Consider the following 20,900-nt stretch of genomic DNA (forward strand, 5'->3'; position numbering starts at 1 on the left):
AGCTGGCAGGTGACTTATAATGTTCAAGATGAGAGGAAGCACTTCACTGAGTAGTTTCACACAAAACTAAATGATAAAATTGTTTGTGTCTCTCCATTGACTACTGTACATATTTTTCTCTATTATAATATATTGTATTAACAGTAATGGTATAGTAGCTGTAGCAGTCTTTGTAGCATTCAAGTAGTTACTATTGAAAAGAAGTCAATGGATTAACAAAGCACTGCTGGCTGTAAAATCCCTGCATCTAGCAGTATAGCAATAATAGTCCTAGTATAGCTTGTAATGATAGTAGTGGTAGTCAAACTGAAGCATCTGTAAGAGAACAATAGCAATATTTTCTCTTCTTTCAAACATCAAACAATATTCTCCACCTGCTTCCTCCCTCCTTCCTTTTTGTCTCAAGCTGAATAATGCAGAGATGAGGTGTGTGGTGGCGGACCCTGTGGAGCTGAGGCCAGGGTAGCAGCTGTCCCTATCAAGACTCTCTTCAGAGCTGTCACGGCCTGTCTGCTCCTCAGCTAATCACTTCCTACAGGCCTGCAGCATGGGACCGCCGCTGCTAATATCGTCACCGATTGAGCCGGGAGCTCACAGGATGAGCGTGATGTAGTTTCATATGTTGATGAGTGCTTGTGTCTGCAAGTGGGTGTATGTGTGGGCATGTGTGTGTGTGTGTGTGTGAGAGACAGCGAGTGTTTGGTGGAGTGCAGGTGTGTTTAGCCAGCGGCTCAACGGGTGTGCAAATGCCTCAGGTAGTGCAACATGGGTCACGCATTACCGCACATACACGTGCACGCACACACGCACAAAAAAAACACACAAACACATTACCACAACCCATTTTTTCCCACCTGCCAAAACACATTTGCTACACAAGGAGTTACTCATCTGTGTGTAACAAGCTAATGGCACAGTGTGTCACAGACCAGCGCACATGGTCATATAAAAATGGTCATTCCTAATGACACACACTTCACCCTGGCATGTTCAGCTGGGGTAAAAATAAAGCCTGGGGAAATACATCCTGAGCCAAAAAAATATGATATTCCTATCCTCTCAGCAGACTTTAAAATACATTCCTCTTTTTTTCCACATGGAGGATGGTGTGTTGTTCGATGGTTTTGTTGCGGTACGATCTGTCAGGCCCTGCGGTGAATACCACAGAACCAACTGTGATGATTAATTATCAGTTCCTCCAGCCATGCAACAAATTGGTAAATACATTTGCCTTCTGGGGTGTCAGAGGCCATCCAGAATTTGAATAAGTACAAACAGAAAAGAGATTGATAGGTACAATCAGAGGAGTGCAGAATCCAGCACAATAGATAGCAAGCAAAAAAAAGGACTGGAAGAAATAAAGGAGTTTCAGGCTTCTGGCATGAAAAAACTTGTAAGTGGAAGCTGGTGTGTGTGAATGATTAGTTTCCTCCTGATGGCAGATTGGCAACCCGACATCAGTGGCGTGTGAATGTAATGTTTAAGTGCTCTGAATTGTCGACAAGAATAGAAAGGTGCTGTACAAGTACAGTCCATTTACCGTTTAACATTTCCCATGTGTCCTAAATATACAATAACAAGACACGTGAGAAGGGATTATTGTGGTGGGTGGGCACATTTACTAAAGCTACATTTAGAAGAATCCCAAATAGCCTTTTTCTGACACAGTGTCCTCTCTTTTTTTTTGTTAAGTTTAGCCTGGACACTTACGAGATGACTCTGCTCATTTGATCTAAACATATTAGCTATCTAACTGTCCAGCAGCCACTTTAGCAAAGCAACCAACAATGAGTTCACGGCAGATGACTCACAGCTGCTAATGTTAATGTTAGCTTCTTGTAGATAATGCTTACCACTTTTCAGCGATTGAAATATGCCAAAAAAGCAGATACACTACATGGCCGAATATATGTGGAAAGATACACATTACGCCCATACGTGGTTGTTGCACGTTTCATTACAGAATAATGGTCATCAATATGATGCCAAAACAGCGTGAATTCTTCTGGGAAGGCTTTTTTTTTTGTTCCCATTCAGCCAAAAGGGCTGGCATCTGACATTTCAATTACTCCTAAAATGTTCAGTTAGGTCAAGGCCAGGGCCCGGTGCAGGCCTTTCACGTTTTTGTGCACTAAGCAGGGAAAATCATTTCTTTGTGGGTCTCTCTTCATCCTTGAATTGCCAGCACAATGTCAAAAGCCCACTATTGCCTAAAAATACTCCAGACCAGCAGTCCACCAAAGCATGTAGCAATATCCTGCATTTAGCTTTCCAAAAAGTTAAGATGCAAAATCACTTGCTACCGTTTCCCAAGACCTTAGGACCTCTGATACTGCCGACAAAGAGCCAACAAATACGACAGACCCACTCACTGGAATATGTATAATGATGAGAGGCACGAACAGAAAGAAGCAGACAACATGCCCAAAAACGTAGAATGAGACAGCCGAAGTCGAAGGTAAATAAACAATCATGGAGATGGACTGATAAACAGACAGAGATATGAATAAGAAGCGAGACAGGAGGTGTGACAGTGCAGTGAGGCATATAAAGGCAAATGGTGCTGCCACACTGCTCCTCGCCCCTGTGGCGCGCGGCAAAATGAAGCTGGAAAGAGTGAGGGCAAGAGCCGAGACAAGGGAGAAAAGCTGGCTGTGATTGACTAGAGCAAAATAAGAAGACATGAAAGTAGAAGAGGGAGAGAAAAGACGAGGGAGGCGAGGGAAGGGGAGAAAGGGGAGAGGGAAAAAAATAAGCGTGCCAAAAGTGCGACAGGCAGATAAACAAGAGACTGTCAGTGACTACATTTAATCCACTGGGTGACTTCAGCATTTAACAAACCTCCTCCCTGATTCTGTGTGTGTATGCATGTTTACTCCTGTGCGTGTGTGCCGTTGTGTGTGTGTGTGTGTGTGTGTGTTGGTGTGCTCACCTGCCTCTCTGATTATGTCCGTTTACCTGCGTTTGTGTGCCCACTGTGTGTTTATTTGCACGGCTGCGTGTACGCATTCGCGTGACCGTGTGTGCTGAGGTATAGGCCCAACACATCTGCCACTGTTTGTGCCCTCGCCTTTGAGTGTGCACCCTCTAACAAGCAGAACATTTGTCAACAAAGCCAGGAAGCAGTTGTTGTTTGTCAGTAAGCAAGAAGAGGCCTGCAGAGGCAGCCCACAGACACCCTGCCAGATATTGCATAAGCAAGGTGTGTGTGTGTATGTGTGTGTGTGTTTGTGTAGAGTATGTGGCAGCAGCCCCCACCACCACTTGATTTGGCTTGTTAGTGCTACTTCTGGGGGTTTTGAGAGCCAAGAGCCATCCAGTCATTGTAGCTGCTTCATGCAGGCCATTAATGCAGAGCTCATTTAGCCTGGATCCAATCCAGGAAATCACTCTCATCCATTTTTTTTTCACTCTTGTTTGCTCTGTGACCATGTGACCATTTGACTTATGTGATTTATGGGGCTCACAGTGGTTTTCCCTAAGGTGGTGGTGAACACATGGCTCAGTGATTTCTAACCAGTGGTCCTGACCCCTACCCAAGTCTGTACAAAGAAATCTTGGAACAAGATAAATAAAATATCTTTTTAGCATGTGAGGAATCTTGCAGATAATGCTTCAGTATCATGAAATACCAGTAAGGCCTTGTCTGAGTCACATGACAGACTGAAAATGAGGCTTTTAGGGATGTTTTTTAAGGATTTGCATGTTGGCCCATAACTGTTTTTACTTGCCAAACATCTGGACGCTTGGGCACTGAAAGGAAACAGCAAAGCCAGTGGTCAAAAGAACTGGGTTACATGTCCTTCTTGAACTGAAAAGCGTTTCCACTGAATATTAAACAGTGTCCGTGGCTTCATTACAATTGCTGCTCTAAAATTGTCTGCTCCATAATCACAAATTACTTGGAAATGAGGATGGAAATGAGGATGGTTTGATAAGAGGGTTCAGGACCACGAGGGATGTCCCATATAAACTCAACGCTCAGTATTCACATATCAATGAAACTCACACCCACTCAGTGCTGAGCACTTGACAAAAACTGTGTTAGAGATAAGTCAATGACACAGCTCTTTTTTTGAACTGCAATGTCTTTAAGTGCAAAAAAAAAAAAAAAACACTGTGCCTATTAAGAGTAGAAAATCTTCCTCTCTTCTTGGAGAATATTATGATAGCTGCCTTGACACATTGATCTCAGTGCTGCTGGCAGCTTCCCCAGTTTTATTTAGAATATTGGACACTGTTGTATACAACAATACAGCAAATCTCACTTTTGTAACAATTTAGCATTGAAAACCACTAACAGAAACTACATTTATGACCAACACAGGGTCCAGTAGTATTTGGCAAAAGTTCATATTCATATAGAGCTACAACTGACAGCCAAAGCGGTATAATCTATTATAGAACATCTGCACAGTTGTGTACGGTGTCAGAACATCATAAACCACAAAAACAATCAAATTCCAAAATTTTCTCTGCCTTCTCTAAGCATGGGAAATGAGACAATTGGGGTTTTCTTTTGTTTGTTTTGCAGGGAAAGTGATATAATGCCCAAGTAGTACTAAGAAGGTAACGAGAACTAAAGCCCATTCATTGTATCACTTACACCCTTTGTGCACTTCATGGCAGCTTCTTTATAGCAGCTATCAAAGAGCTTGTGATAAAGAGAATATGGATTATTTAGTTGCCTCATAAAATATTACGAAAGCTAGTTTTAAAAGTTGTGATGATCTCTGCCACTCTTGCCAGACTCTTCCCAGCCAGTGAGCAGCGAAAGATGGAGAAACGGAAGGAAAGCAAAAGGAAAGCCAGAAGGTAATGCAAGAAGTTGAAAGGACTGGATGCATGACAGCAGAGAGGAGGTGGAGTAGAAAATTGCACCAAGATGAGACATGGCAAGCATTGAAAAATCATTGCTCTGACAACTGCCGTGGCTCAGATGGGAGTGAAATTATTAAAATCTGGTTAAATCTCATGAAATATAAACTAGCCGGCGAGAGCACACACTGAATGCTGCAACACGCTGTAATAGGTTTGAACACACTGAGATTAAAGCATGAACTAGCCAGTTATGTGTTTGCTGCTAAGGTTTCATCGCTTCCAGGGAGAGATAACAACACCTTGGTTTAACTTCCAGGAGTGATCTCTAATTGGTTTCGTTCTAGCGGGCTCAGACGAACCTTCAGGCACTAACAGAGCATGGAAGTTTGACTTACTGTGTTCCTGCTTGCATCTTAACCAAAGTGATGCAGGCTGTCCACAGTGTGGTGTCTGTGTTTCTCCTGGAAATGCTCGATGCTCTTTCTTTTTTTTTTTATCTTTTTCTTTTTAAAGCGTTTGTGACCCCAAAGTAAGAGTGAAGTGAAAGCATTTCAGAAGCCATTGGTGACAGCAACAGGTGAAGCAGCCACCACACTCAAGTGTTCAGTTCGCCCACATCATTCAAAAGAAGGGTTGTCCTTTGCTACAAGGGCCCATCCATCCCAAATAGGATGCCTCTCTCAGGCACAGGAGGAGTAAAGCAAGTGCGCCTTCTAGTGGTGACTCCAACTTTGTGTGTGTGTGTGTGTGTGTGTGTGTGTGTGTGAGACAGGTGAATGTTGAAAAAAAAAAACAAAAAAAAAGCTGTCACTTACGGTAGAAGACGTATTCTGTGTAGCTGGACCAGATCTTGTCCTCTGTGTGCTGGTTGACAAACGAGGCGGTGACTGACGAGTTGCAGGCCACCATTTGGAAGCCACACTCCGACAGCATGTCAAAAGCCCTCTCCAGGTGCTTGAACTTGAGGTAAAACCTGGAGGTGTACCGATCCGGGGTCCTGTCCGGGTCCCGGCTCTCGTTCAGGGTCTCCCCGAAAACTTCTTTGGCGAGGGCCACCCTCCCGCATATCAGTATCCGAGGTACCCTCCTGAACTTGGCGTCGGTCTGGCTCTCCCGTCCCATGGTGCACGACCCCCGGTACCCCACCGTGATGAAGCCGCTCTTTCTGTCCGCGGGGACGAGGGAGGGCGGCGGACACTGCCGGTGGTCGCTGCCCTGGGATCCGTCTTCATAATCGCTGTGGAAGTAGTCGTCCGGGCTGTGCTTGATATCATCGGGGGTCAAGAGCTTCACCAAGTCGGGGAGCAAGAAGTACTCCGCCTCTTTCCTGAGCCTCCCTTTCTCCGGGAAGTGATCCGGGAGGACGACTTGCTTGTCTCGGAGGTAGTCCAACACATACCGGAATAAAAACCCATCTCTGTCGATGAAGTAACGGCCCTTGGGGTCTCTCGCCAAGTCATTAGATGCGTCTTTTTTGGAGGAGAACAGCTTACCCAATAGTGAATTTGGAGTGCTCACCAAAGTTGAGTGACGCGTGTAATAAACCTGCCCCCCTACGTTTAATTCAACAACATCTGGGAAACTGTTCTGGATTGATGCCTGCTCTTTGGGGTTAGTCCAACAGTTTCCACTCAGCGCCATCGTTTCCGTCATGAACAGCTACGAACGGGCTACACACCTCTTTCTGCAGCGAGTCTCATAAAAGAAAAAGAAAGGGGGGGGAAACGATGGATCAGTGTCAAAAGTTTGCTAAGCTGTGTCCTCGGTGATTCTGTCTTGACGCAGGGCCTCCAACTTCATCTCACGGCGATCTGAATAAGCATTTTTCATCGATCCATGGCCATTGTCACCTACCAGTCTTTAGCTGTCGAATATGTGGGGGATGATGGCAGTCCGGGGCGTCCCTCTGTGAGTGTTAGATTTGGAATAAAAAAGACGGAGATGGTTGATTTGGAGGAGGAAAGAATCAGCAGCCAGAGAGGAGAAATGTATCCGGGCGCATCAGTGGCTTGCATAAGTGGCTAATCTGAGGGCATTACAGGGGGCCGGATGGAGGCTGAGAGAAGCCGATAGCACCGACTGGAGAAGAAACTTGTCTTGCGTGCCTTTTTGCCACCAGGACTGTCATCCAAGAAATAGAAATCCTTCTGCACGCACGCAGAAAATTACGCATTAGAACTGGGCAGACGGTTGGAGGGAAAAAAAAAAAAAAAAGTCCACCAACTTCTTTAAGGATATAGTCCAAACAGAAGACGCGGTGTTCTTCACTTTTTGTTTCCTCTTTAACTTCCCATCCAGCAGATCTTCCGGTCCGTGCAGAGCAGCCGGGAGGAGGCGAGAATACCTTTCAGCGGCGAGAAACTTGGCAGAGATTGTACACGGAACCCTCTGGAGTCCTGTAATGGTTTTGTCTGTAGCCTCACACTGCAAATACGTCGCCTGCTCCGACCGAATTAAACTAAACCCCCCTTACTGGAAAAGCGCATCTTATTTGCTGTCCTCAAGAGGTGTAAAAAAAAAAAAATCTCAGTTTTTTTTTTTTTTTTTTTTCTCTCTTTCTGTTCGGAGCAGCGGAGAGGAGCGACCGGGAGCTGTCCGCGGTGCTGAAACGAGCATCTCACTCCCTCCCTCCCTCTCTCTCTCTCCCTCTCTCTCCCTTCCTCCGCCTCCCCTCCCCTACAGAGCTGGGTGGTGTCTTCATGGCTGCTCCCCCCCTCCACACACACACACACACACACACACACACACACATGCAGGCTACTAAAGGCTAATGTTGTGATTCCAGGTGGGGGGAAAAACCAAAAAGTCTCAAGAACAAGTGAACAGAAATAAGTCTTATTGTCAGACAAGCTCTGTATCCACATGCAAAACACGTTAGTTTGCTATATTAATGTACATAATGTATAATATTGCCTTTCACTACATGCACATGTGGAGTGTGTGTGTGTGTGTGTGTGTGTGTGTGTGTGTGTGTGTGTGTGTGTGTGTGCTGGCAAAGGTTAAAGAACTAAGTGCTTCTGTTTACAAGGTAAGTTTTAGGCTTCCACAGCAATTTCAGTGCATAGCCTACTCCTGCCTCCATCACTCTGCCATTATTATAATGATCTAAACGCTCACAGTGCTGCATTTTGACCCCCCCAGCTTGTATCAATTTGCACGACATTTATTCATCCCATAAATAATGACATAAATCCATAAATCCATGGCATATTTTTGTTTTCTTGTTTTCTTTCCAATTACATTCAGACCACGACATGTTTGTAGTTTTCATTTCGGAGCCCTTTTACACATTCAAACCTCTTAACGAAAACATTATCTTAAAGACCCTGTTAAATGGCTGCACCTGGCAGTGAGTTGTGACACAGAGTGAGATCTGTGCACATGTGGCCTTGTGGCAACAGCGCCCCCCTCTGTTTGTATCGTGATCTGGCCAGATTTCCTCTTTCAGCACCATGGACAGATCCTCGCACACACAGAAGTGATCTATAGCTGTTAAAACTAATTTACTTCCAGTATAGTCAGTGCGCGTACAAGTATGTTTGTATGTAAGCGTTACTCTTGGCGTTTTTATTGTTTGAATTCGTATTAGAGAAAAATGTCATTATTAGAAGTATTATATATTATTTCCATTATATTATTATTATTCCATTTTCACAGCAAAATTAGCCAAATATTGATTTTTTTCCCCCCACTACATAAATCTTTACATTCGTATGAAGGATACAGAAACAACAGAAACATGAATTGAGACAAAAGTGACCAGATGATCTTGACCTGTCAAGAATTCAGTTTGTGATCAGTGAACAACAAGACAACCAGCGCAGTAATAGTGTAATCTGCAGTCTTGCAAACACACACCATCTGCACACGCTGCAGCTACAGGGCCAAATCAGGACTTGTATTACATACAAATATTGTGAAATTGTATAAAATTTACAAAGTCTGCTGTATCTCAGAAAGTACAGTTTGCATTAAACAGTGGGTTTTATTCAAGCCCTCTGCCTGTGCGCTGCTTTTATTTTCTTTTTGGCTTTCATCTGTCCACTTTTATCCAACCTTGCCTCCAGCACAATTGCATTTTTCAGCATTCCTTCTCTATATATGCTCTACCTTTGAGGACACGGTGCCACTGCTTCTCTCTTTAAGTGGAAGTGGTCACTTGTATCACATAGTAATACAAATCAGTCGGACTTCTGGGAAATTGTTCTTTTTCCCAGAGGCACTTCAGTAAAATGATTATTTATTTATTTTTATTATTATTATTTTCTCTCTTTTAACGGGACATTTTGAAATCCAAGCCTGCGTCTTAGAGTCCCCAGATGTTGATGGACACCCTGATCCCAAATGCAGTGCTTATCAAAAGGGGGAAGATCTGTTACCGCCGTTGTCTGCGATGTGTCGTATGTTGTTTAGAAAAATATGAAAAGGCAACGCAAACATTTTTTTACATTATTATCATTCGTAACATTTCCAAATTTGTAACTTGGGGTTATTCTCATTATGACACTCACACAAACATTGCAGCAACAGCATATTTAGGTCATTGTAATCATATTGATAGAATTTCTTGAAGCAAACTGTTAGAGCAATTAAAGATACTTTGGCTCTAAACTAACCATGACTATTCACAATAAGTCCCACGGGGCAAGACAGAGTGATATAACAATAAAAAACCAAGTCAATAAAAGACACAGAGAGAGAGAGAGAGAGGTGTGTGCCTGGCTGGAACCTGAGCAGTCACCCAGAAGTAGGCCACGCTGGTAGCTTCATCATAAATACATGTAGCCACTACACTGCTCCCTGCTGCACTGCTATTTAAAGAGCACATGATTGACCACCTTTAAGGAGTTAAACCTGTTTGGGCTGACAAAATTCAGTTCAACACAATAGGATAAAGCTTGCAAAACCCACAGCAGGACCATCACCAAAATATATCAACATAGACTGAAACATGTCGCAGTTAGAAATTAGTTTTTCAGAATTTCAATTTATTCAGTCAATGAACAAATTAAATTACTCCACATCTAAAAGGACAGATGTACTTATTTCAAACATGTTGTGGCATCCATTATATTTTCTTGGCCTCCTTGCTGTTTCATATCTTTGAAAACTCAACTCAGTTTCATATGAGTCAATACAAAATATATGATAAAATATTTACTCTACAAGCACAGCAGCAGCATTCATAATTTAGCGTTTTTTCCAGGGGAGCACGGTATCAAAGAATTTTCTAATTTTTCACTTGCATATGTAATCCACTTCTTACACTCCAAGTAAAATCACGAGCACTTCACTTCCTTGACACAGATCAACTCGCAGAGCAGTCGTTTTCCTCCCGTGCAGTGCAGAGAAAACTATTAAAGGGAGTTTTCAGGCCAGTCACAGATGGTTGAAATAAACAGCACACTATTTCCACTTCCATCTCTCATTACAGCCACTCTGAATGATGCCAGGCCGTAGATGGGAAATCTGCAAGTACAGCAGGCAGACATTCAATGCATAAATTCAGTTGACTCAGAAAATATTTACCAAAATGAGTTTCTACGTAAGCCTCAGCTATCCGTCAGACTTGGACATTAATGATTTTCTGTATTTAAACTTTGTCAGCTATTTATAATTTGCAAAAGTTTCAACAGGCAGAAACTTTGAATTCTAGATGTGAATTTTGTCGGAGAAAAGGACCCACCGGGGGGGTGGGGGGGGACACAATATGCCACACAAAGCCGATCAAAGGGGGAGAGGAGGAAGGCGAGATGAGGTGTTTGTCATGAGGAACATGGTATTTAGGGAAAGTGATTACAGATGACATGGAAAAGACATTGCTGATGGCATTATGCCTATTTGTTTTGAACTCATCAGTGGTGGCAACAGGGCTCCATCAAGTGTAGTGAGACACTGTGTGATTAGAGGGTCTGAAGGCAAAGTGGAGGGCTTGTGTTTCTGTGTGTGTGTGTGTGTGTGTGTGTGTGTGGTTTCAAAAGCTTTGAGAGGAGAGCAGAGACACAGAGGGAGAGAGCGAGTATCATTTTGCAGTATAATGAGGACCATAATATCATGCATAGCAGCCGTCAGTTATATCCATATGTTGTTTATTTCATGCTTATCCACACGTTCCATATTTCCATAATCTAAATCAAACCATCACATACTGTGTGCCACCTTTGCTGTAGTACTTAAAATGTTGATTTGCTCAAAATAGGCCAACTTCTTGTGTGTGCATAGTGAGAGGTAAACAGACCCCTGGTGAAGAATAAAATTTTAGTGGTTCCATAAAGGTTAGAGAAGCAAGCGTGTGACTGTAAGGTTGCCAATTTGATCCCCAGACTAACAGTACCACTGAGCAAGGCCCTTAAACCCTCCACCTCCAGAGGAGCCATAAAAGTGGACTGGGTTCACACTGGGTTCGCAGCCCCCAGATGTGAATGTGTGTGATCAAGGCGCTCCTCCAAAAGGGAGCGGCGCTCTCAGTGAAACTTCCCCGAAGAAAGCGGCATAATGAGGAAAGATACAATAAAGTAAAGTAGATAATTAAAACAATAATATGAGTAAACAGTATGAATAAATACATATGGTGTTTGCACGAGTACAAAAATAACCTCATTCCACATGAGATCATCTCAGCAGGCTGGTGACTGGAGTGAGCTCCCACTGTCCCACTGAGGTACTGTACACTCCAACACCTCCGGCTACTAATCCAATGAGTCATCAATCTCAAATGCGCCTTCAAAGACCGCTCGGCTAGGTTTTCAGCTTATTTAAAAGTCTGCCGATGAACTCATAATCACTACCAAAAGCCTCTGCATTATTGATCTTCAAATATGAACTCCATGAAGCCCTTGTGGGAATCAGCAACAGGTCCCAGTGCCCCAGATTTGGTATCAAAACAAGATATTTTTAGCTGATTCCAGCAAACGTAGAGCCTCTTTCACTCAGATCTGCTGTAGGAGTCAGCCGAACTGAGGAAGAAGATTTAGTTACTTCACTCTAATCATCATATCTCAAATGATGGCATCAATATAATGATATACAAGCAGTTACTTCTATAAAGCAATTTCCTCGTCTGCTCAAAACACAGACTAAATGCCAGCAAATTGACAAAGTGGGAGCATATTTCTTGGGAATGCTACAGTGTGATATTCTCTTCGCTGCAGAGCAATAAAATTATAAAAGCTCTGGATTTCTGCCTATTTCAGCATGTCAAGAAATGACTTCCCTCTTGCTTTATGTTGCTTTGCTGCTCTGCCCCTCAACCCCCTCCTCATCCACTCTCTGCACAGGCCGAGGCAGCTTCCCCTGTTAAACTAGGTCCACTGCTCTCCCTGGAGAGAGGGCTATTTAACAGGGAGCCCACTAAACATTAAGGGCTTTGGCAGCCGAAGCAGAGCAGGGTGGTGAGGGACAGACAAGCAACTCCTGGAGCCGGGACGAGTACAAGCCTGTGAGACACCACAGAGAGCCGGGAAGTTGAACGTCTCAGCTTGTCCTCTGGCCAGCAACACAGCAGCAGAGCTGTCATCCCACCCACTAATACTGACTCTGCAGGTGTCTGTGCATGTGCGTGTGTTGTTCTGTGTGCTGGTGAATACATCATGAAAAGAGGGTGTAACCGAGGAGCCAAGTCTAAACAGAGCGGGGAAATGTGAATCCAGAACTATTTTAGATGCAGCCAGCTGAGCCTGGAGATGCATGCGTGTTTATGTGTTACTTGTATGTGTGGAGCTCACAGCAAGGATGATGCTAAATAGTTGATTATGCTAAATTTAGCTCAGACCTTGTCTATGATGCTTTGGTTTGTTTGTGGCTTCAGACCCAGTTGGTAATGTATCCTCAAAGTCTGGCATTTTTCTCTATTTCTTACATGCATTTTTAAATATTCATTTAGAGGATGGCTGGAATTATCATTATGTTCAGTGTGTTACTCAGATGCATATTCATATTATTTTGTAGACTTGACTAGACTAGACTTGTTTTATTTGAATGTAAGCATCCAGGTATTCTCGCTGCTTGTTTTTTGTTACGCTGGAAAACTTTCTCAACCACGAATGGCCTTTCTAAATCACCTGCCTGCAAGCCGTCCACTTATTAGAACGGGTTTACATTTTCCTTCAGCTCTTGGCAAAGACGATGTTGTAGCATTACAGCACATAACGTGACATTTAGACTGGTGAGCAAGCTAAATAGTGGCTACCAAAAAGGCAACTAATAATTTAATAATTCGTCAATCCATTAATTTTCTAAACCTTTTATCCTGTCAAAGCTCCAGGGTGCTAGAGCTTATCTCACAATGCACTGAGTCAAAAGTGGGGTACCTTCAGGTCACCATTCCATCACAGGCACAATTTAGAAATCACAAGAAAATTACTGCCAAAAATCCCTCTTCTACATACATTAGTTCTCAGGCACATAGTTGCAATATCAGTCTTGCTGGTGGGCACACAGAACTTGAGTCACGATGAGGAAGAAACAAGCAAACTTATTATCTTCTTTACAAATCATTTCATGTTGAGCGGCAGTTAAAATGTCCAGCAGCTGGTGCTGTTAATGACTGAGTATAGATAGCAAGAGCGCGATTATGTGAAATTATTGCAGTGTCTGTGGCAGATAAATCATAATGCCTTTTAGGCAATGAGGTTTGGCTTCCAAGGTTTTAAAATATCAGCAATCAGACAAAAGTTATAGCATAATCTGTTGCAGGCTACCATATCTGACAGACTCATTTCTGCAGCTTGAGGCTTAAGTGAAAAGATAATTGTGGGTTTTTAGAAGTAAAACAGAATTGATTAAGCGGCAAAATAAGTTTTTATTTACACGTGGAGATAAACAATAATGTTGCTGATAGGTGATAATAACAGCTAGACCTCTCCCCTAATGTTCTATTCCACTGTGTTACAAGGGAAAAGGCCCCTTCGCACTCACAGAAACAATCAAACTTGTAAAAACCAGGAGGTTTTGTGTGTATCTTACAGTAGCTGGCGTTTGATTCAATTTGCACCATGTGGGACTCAGAAAGCAGTTGGCCAGGATCAAGTTGTGGGTGTCATGAAAGCATGGGAGGGGGCGGAGGATCTGACAGCTCCACGGTGAGAGAAAAAAAAACATTCATTGAATTGGAGTGTGTGGAAGTGTGCACTGACTGATATTTCTATTTGGATTGCATCAGTCACAGATGGGCTGTGGTGAGCATGCATGGAGTAACCATTGGGTCAGATCATATTTTCTTACTGGACATTAAACATCTTTTGTGGCTTCTAGTACAGTAAGATATAACATAGTTCAGCTGAAATAAAACAGTGTGCTGTAGATTCATTTAACATTATGAAATCACATTATTATTGAACTGACCTGTCTGTAAATTGCAGTCAGAGTAACCCTTGTTATCTAATGGTCTTATGTTTGCTTTGCTTGTGTCTTTTTGGAAATTTCATTTTTTTGGAAGCACATTTTTCCGTAGACTTTCCGTAGAATTCTAAACTACCTTGATTTCTTATTGAGTCGTCAAGTCTTATTTTCCAAAACAAAAATGTAAACCTGTTTCAAATCTTGATACAGGCAGCAATCTGCCTTCAAAAGTCGACCCATCACACTTGCAGCTTTTTCCTCGTTTTGAGAGGAATGAATCCTGAAGGCGAAAAACTAAAACTGAGCAACATGAGAAGGGCTTTTTGCCAAGAAGAGAGTTCAGCCCATACCCGTGCCATTCTCTCCATCTCTGAGGCCGCCCCTCAGCAGTTCACAGCACAGTGGCGTTGCCCAACCCTAAGGGGATCTTGACCCTGTTGATTTGGCAAACCATGCAGATGAGATGTTGCTAAGCACCCGCTCTCCCTCTGCCAGTGGAAAGGCCATGTGGGAACACTGTGGAGGGGTAGATAGCTGTGCTAGTTTACTGCCATAGTCAGCTCTCCTGTGGTGTGTGTTTCTGTCTCTGTGAGTGTGTAGGAGAGTGTAAGTGTGTAAGTGTGTGTCTCTCTCTCTCTTTCTCTCTCTGTCTCTCTCTATTTCCATGCTTAACTCCCTGGCTCTTGCTCTTGGGATTAAAGGGTGGTTTCCACAGGTCCTCAATGTGTGACAAATCTCTTGATGGGGCCAAATCTCCAAAAGTCCTTAGAACTGTAAAACCCCTTTAAAGGTGTAGTATCCAATTTTGCTCTTCAGCTAATACCATCAGCAATTTGCTGTAAATGCTTTAAAGGATGTCCAGTGTACTGCACGAGTATGCTGCAAATGTGTCGCTGTAGTACGGAAAAAATGCGTTCATTTTCTCCTCCTTTAATATATGTACCTATATACATATTTACATATAGAACTTTCTAAAACATCCTTCTATCTACCACAGCATTGTCAAACTGAGGAAGAGTATCAAGTAAGATGAGTGAGGTGAATGAGAGAAGATTGAAGTTAGTAATCAAGAACTGTGTGAAGCTCTCTGCACACACACTCAAAATGAATAATTTCTGTCAGTATGAAAAAGTGAAGGTGACCGAGAGTGAGTAGAAAATGTATAATTGAGCATGTGGTGGGTCTCTGTTCACTCCTGCCATGAGTAATTTCATCAGGAAAGCAGAACGTCCAGTGGGAAGTCAACCCAAACAAAGCTCAGGAGTCAAGAGGAATAACAAGTCTTGGCTAGGTTTGCAGCTACATTTGCCATTTGAAATACATCTCACTTACTGTGCCATAAACCATAAACTTTTGTGTCAGCCCCACAAAGTCAGAGCAAGCACCTCTGTCCAGGCTCATCTTTTAGCTGTAACATTCATGCGGGGAGAAATCCATCATTACAAGATGGATATCTTTTTCTTCCATCATAGCTTTAAAAATGCAGCAATGCAGTGGAGCAGCAGAACACTGTGCATCCAGTGAAAAGAGGCACATGGCTGTCATTATTTTCTTTAATGAGATCACGCCCGCTCTCAAAGGACTGTCAAAGAGGCATTCTGGGAAATATAGGATGAAGTGGAAATAGAGGAGGCAGTTTGAGGGAGAATGGGTAGGCCTACAACGATGAAAGAAATTGCAACACTTCTTCAGAACTTCTGCAACTTTCTGAAGCGTGTTGAACGTCACACACCGATGAATCAATAAAACCATGTGAGAGCATCCAAGGGAGGACTTTCTGGCACTGAGTGGCCAAACTGATGATCATTTAATATAAGTTGGCAATTCTACCGGAGTCCCAAAAGAAATATCTGCCTCTTTGTCTTGGACCCACTCCCACCATTGTCAAATCATTACTTTCCTCTCAAAAAAGAGAGGAACTTTTCAGATTATAAACTTTACAAGTAGACTTATTATGTTGGCCTTTTATCAGCCTGATGGCCAGATCGTTTGATTATTAATTCATCTATCTATGTATCTATCATTATAGAAAAGAAATACGAGGATATTAAAACCCTGTGAAAATTGCTTGTTTAAAGATGTTATATAATCGCGAAACATGCCGCTTATTAGCAGTTCTCTATCCAAACAAATTGATCTCGACATCAACCTTGATGCTAAGATCAATCTCAATTGATCCCTTGCATCAACAAAGAAAGAATTTTAACGATATGAATTGTAAGATGTTGATTCTACATTCTGGAAATGCTATAAACGGCAACCTCCAAGATGCCGTGATGTGGAAAAAATATTGATTTTTTTCAGTTCATCAGCACTAACAAAATACTGCCGTGTTAACCCACTGGGCTAAAGGTAATTTCTATCCAGCATAACACAGTTTGCAGCGAATAGAGTCAGTGTGGCCAAACTCTGTGACAAAAGTTAAGGGAACTGGGAAAGGAAACTTGGCAGAGTGGCTGTTGTAGGATTGAAGAAGGAGAGCCAAGGCCATGCTACTGTTTATAATACGAGACTTATTTTGGAAGCCTCTAAATCTGTTGTGACAGGTAGAACACTCGTGGGTTGACTGGTGCTGTCCCTGTTGCCAACCAGAGGCAGATAAGACAAGGATGGCAAAACTCCACTGCACACCTCGTCATAAAACATCAATCCCGTATGAGTGCTTACCTACAATTTCAGAATAAAGGTTTTTAAATGGAATGACACTTCTTAAATAGTATGTGTGTTCTGTTTTGATTAAATATAGAGCAAGAAGCAAAATGCGGACTTCTCAGTGAAACACATATTTACCAACGTATATTATGAACTTTGTTGTGTATTTGCACACATTTTGTGGCGTCTCACACTGATTTTTAGGTTCTGTTTGCCATTTTTGCTTTCTTTCTGTTTTCTGTTTTTACTTTGTCTTTTATTTCAGATGCTTCACTTCCTGCCCTTGTGTGCTTCCATTCTGTGAAATTGCCTGATTAGTTTTACCTGTTATCCTCCCCTTCCCTTTTGCATTCATTCTGTGTGTTTCCCCCTCTCACTGCCAATTAGCCTTTGTACCTTTTGTGTCAAGTATTCCAGCAATCTGCTTCGCTTTCTTGGTCAAGTCTTCTTGTCTTCTCCTTCCTGGGTTTGTTTGCCTTTCTCCTGACTGCTCCCCTGTATCCAAAACATGTTTCATTCCAAGAATCTGGTTTACAAATCATGCTATGTATTGAGCCCCTTGCCAGTATCTACATCAGCCGTAACATACTTATCGCCTCTGAGTAATGCCTCTATTCCAATACAAATTGCTCAAAATGATTTGACTCACTAAAGAAGAAAAAAAACAGAACCATATTCATTTTGAAGAACAGTTGTTACCAGATTCCCGTCCAAATTAGTTTTACATAAGAGCAACTGCACCCTAATATATTTCTGTCCTGTGTAAATTGGTATTACCAGTTCTATTACTATATTCCAGAATGAGATGCATTTTCATGTTGACTATCATTTTGTCAGAAGCTGTTAAATATCGAGTGGGTGGAAATCTCATTTTGGAACAAACAAACCTCACAAAGTCTTCGGCTGCTGATTGTTATTTTAGTGCTCATGTAGCAGCGTGAAGAAATCTGCTTCAGAGAAAGGACCCTGAAAGTAGCAGATGCCTAATAATTTACATTCTGTGCAGCAGTCGTATCAGTGCTGTGGCAGGAAATTGAATTAGATGAATTAAAGGAATTTATTTAATCTTCTAAATGTTCTGAGGAAATGTGCACATCTATTTCTGCTATATATAGAGCTGTCTGTGTGTGTGTGTGTGTGTGTGTGTGTTCATTCTCATGTTAAATATGCCATATGCAGAAGGAGAAAAATTACCGCCCATCAGAATAATCTCTTTTAGAGGAGAAGAACATAGAGTTAGATAGCATGGTCCCTCGCTTTTTCCTTCTCTCCTTGAGCCTATAGAGGTTGAGAGAGAGAGATCTTAATTGAGGGTACAGTAGGTGGTTGGAGATGAGGGGTTGGGGAAATTTAGTACTTTTAATCCATTCATCCACCCAGGCAGTGACAGTAGGATTACAGTAGAGACTTTATTAAAGAAGGCAATTATGACAGCATATGGCAATACACTGCCCTAAATTCAATTACCCTCTGTGGCACTTTTCAATTTTCTCTCATTAAGTGGATTAAGAAGAAAGACACGTTCTTCAAGTTTGGAAATGATTAAAACTCTAAAGGAAGATGAGAGGCAATGGAGGAGATGGGACTCAATTTTGCTTATGATTAGTCATGGGTGTTTGCTGTAGGAATTCATGTTTCATGCATCAAATTGATTTTGTTCATCAGGAGGCAGAGAAATGATCCACTTCGGGCCTCAACAGTTGAAAGGTTTGTTAATGACATCTTTATTTTTCACTGTTCTATTTCTTGTTTTTCTTTTATTGTTCTCTCACCCACCCCAACTTTCCATGAGGAATGAGTTACATTTCCCTGTTCTTCACCATAAAAAGACACCTGTGATAGACCTGTTATTGAACAAGTGATTTAAAGTCACAGGATGCAACTTAGTTTTAGAAGGAGTTTTGTTATATTTGTTGAAATTATCATAACAGTCCAACAGCAATCAATAAATCAAATGGTTTGACAAAAAAAAAAAAAAAGATCAGTGTCTATGGGTGTCACAAGCCTGTACTTAGTCGGTCAACATGACCTATGTACCGGCCTACCTGCTCACACTCTGCTGGTAAACTCACTGCACATGACTACAGTCTTCCACAAGACCAGGCAGACTTATTGCTAAAGCTGGTGAGTAAGTTGCACAGGAATGCCAGAGAAAGTGCTGCCAAAATTTGAGCTGCAGTTAAGCAGCACGAAGCACACACCCACTGAGCTGAAGAATGAGAGAGGGCCATCCATCCATCATCTATGTCATTCGTCAGGGTCACCGGGGAGCTGGAGCCAGTCCCAGAAGGGGTGCACCCTGGACCGGTCGCCAGCCAACCACGGGACCAACACACAGAGACAGACAACTCACATTCACACCTACGGGCAATTTAGAGTCACCATTTAGGACTGTGGGAGGAAGCAGGAGTACCTGGAGAAAACCCACGCAAGCACAGGGAGAACATGCAAACTCCACACAGAAACACCCCAGGTTCCAACCTGGATCTGACCTTCGTGCTGTGAGGCAACAGCGCTAACCACCGCACCACTGTGCTGTGAGAGAGAACCACAACTCTCAAATTTTAAAGGCGCAACAGACAGTGGTTTAGTGAGCAATGAACAATGAGGAGGGGAGTAATGTTATGCTTGTGATGACTATTTCGCTTGTGTTTATATGGCATCTTAACAGAGTTGTTCATTTGTTAGACAGTTAGTCAGTCTCAGTTTGTGTACAGAATGAAAGAGCCAGTAGCAGAGCTCTGGCGACGACGGTGGCCGGTCTTCTCATCGCAATCATGGACTCATCCTCCAGCAGTAACATTAGGCAGGCGATGTGTATTCTTTCAAGGGGGGAGTGGCTTTGTTGGAAAACCTGACGGCTGGATGTGGGGTATTTTTGGTTTGGATGCTTTAAAAATCTAGCAAATCTTGCCTGTTTCTCCAATGTTATAAACCCTGTCTCTAATGTAGAAGCTAGACTCTGGTTGCCAGGTTTGCCTTCAACAGGAAACAAAATGTGGCAGACAGTCCGAAAGTGTCTTTGCAGGAAAATTTCCTCCCTGTGCAACTTTGCTGAAGCTGAGGCTTTGTGCGGCACTGACCAAAAGGTTTCTCTTTGTATTTGCCCTGAGAGCCATAACTCAATTAGAGTTTCTCTGTAAGAGACAGAAGAGGCTGAATATGTCTCCCCATAATAATGACAAAGTTTTCCTCCATTTCCTCCATTTTCCACTGTATTATTTTTCCCATTTCTCATTCTGTAAAGATTTCTGTAACTCCAGGCGGGGAGCAGAGCCGGATATAATGTAGTCGTTTTCACACTGTTCCAGTTAATGTATGGCTAAATTTCAAACTGATACGGATTCCGGAAGTGTTTTTGTTTCAGCACTGAGCCAAAAGCAATCTAGTTTTAACCAATATTGTAGTTTTTACAGACATGACATTTCTAGCTTCATCATAGAAAGTTAATTTGATCATTCTATATTTATCATATATATGATATATTATTATATTTGTCATCAGAATCCATATGTATTTTGTTGTTCTTGTTGGCTTCTTGTATTCTCTTACATTTTAAAATGTAAAGATTAAAGAGTAATAGAGGAGATCAACAAGGATTTTTTTTTTTTTATTGCTCCCCATTTGTACTTTTCCATCCACTATAATCCTCATTTCATCTCAGCTGACGTCATCAGCCTATTATTCTGCATTATCTGCCATCATGAAAGAGGATGGATCCACCTGCAGTATTTGGCTGTGGTGCAGTTCTCCTGCAAAGGGAGAGCGATTGATCTTCTCTTCTGCCTCCTAATGAAAGAGAGAACCTTTGTTCTTCCTGCTGGGAGCCCAGCGCTTGTCCTGTTAAATTATCCTCTGCCCTCTGTCTCTATTTACCTTTGGGCCATGGAGCAGAACACAGTAGAGTCTCATATCTACCTGTGGTGGACAAAACCAGCACAAGTTGGAAATGTCTAAATATATCTCTTTTGGAATTCAACATGTTTTCATTCATTCCTTTACCATAGTTATGGGAAGAATTGAATATTACTTCATAGGACTAGTGATCTATTAGTGCTTTAATGGCATTTAATCCCATTGTGTATGCA

General features: G+C 42.3%; 1 protein-coding gene across 1 annotated transcript in view; it reads right to left on the reverse strand.

Annotated features, from left to right (window-relative positions):
* The window catches only part of kctd16b (potassium channel tetramerization domain containing 16b), a 69,950-nt gene extending 63,476 nt beyond the window's left edge, over positions 1–6,474 (reverse strand). Inside the window, exon 1 of the mRNA XM_070843922.1 lies at positions 5,637–6,474. Within this exon, the coding sequence (XP_070700023.1) occupies positions 5,637–6,474 (838 nt within the window). The remainder of the gene's footprint in view (positions 1–5,636) is intronic.
* Between the last annotated feature and the right edge of the window lie 14,426 nt (positions 6,475–20,900).

This window comes from Pempheris klunzingeri, chromosome 14 (assembly GCF_042242105.1).
Source record: "Pempheris klunzingeri isolate RE-2024b chromosome 14, fPemKlu1.hap1, whole genome shotgun sequence".
Lineage (NCBI taxonomy): Eukaryota > Metazoa > Chordata > Actinopteri > Acropomatiformes > Pempheridae > Pempheris > Pempheris klunzingeri.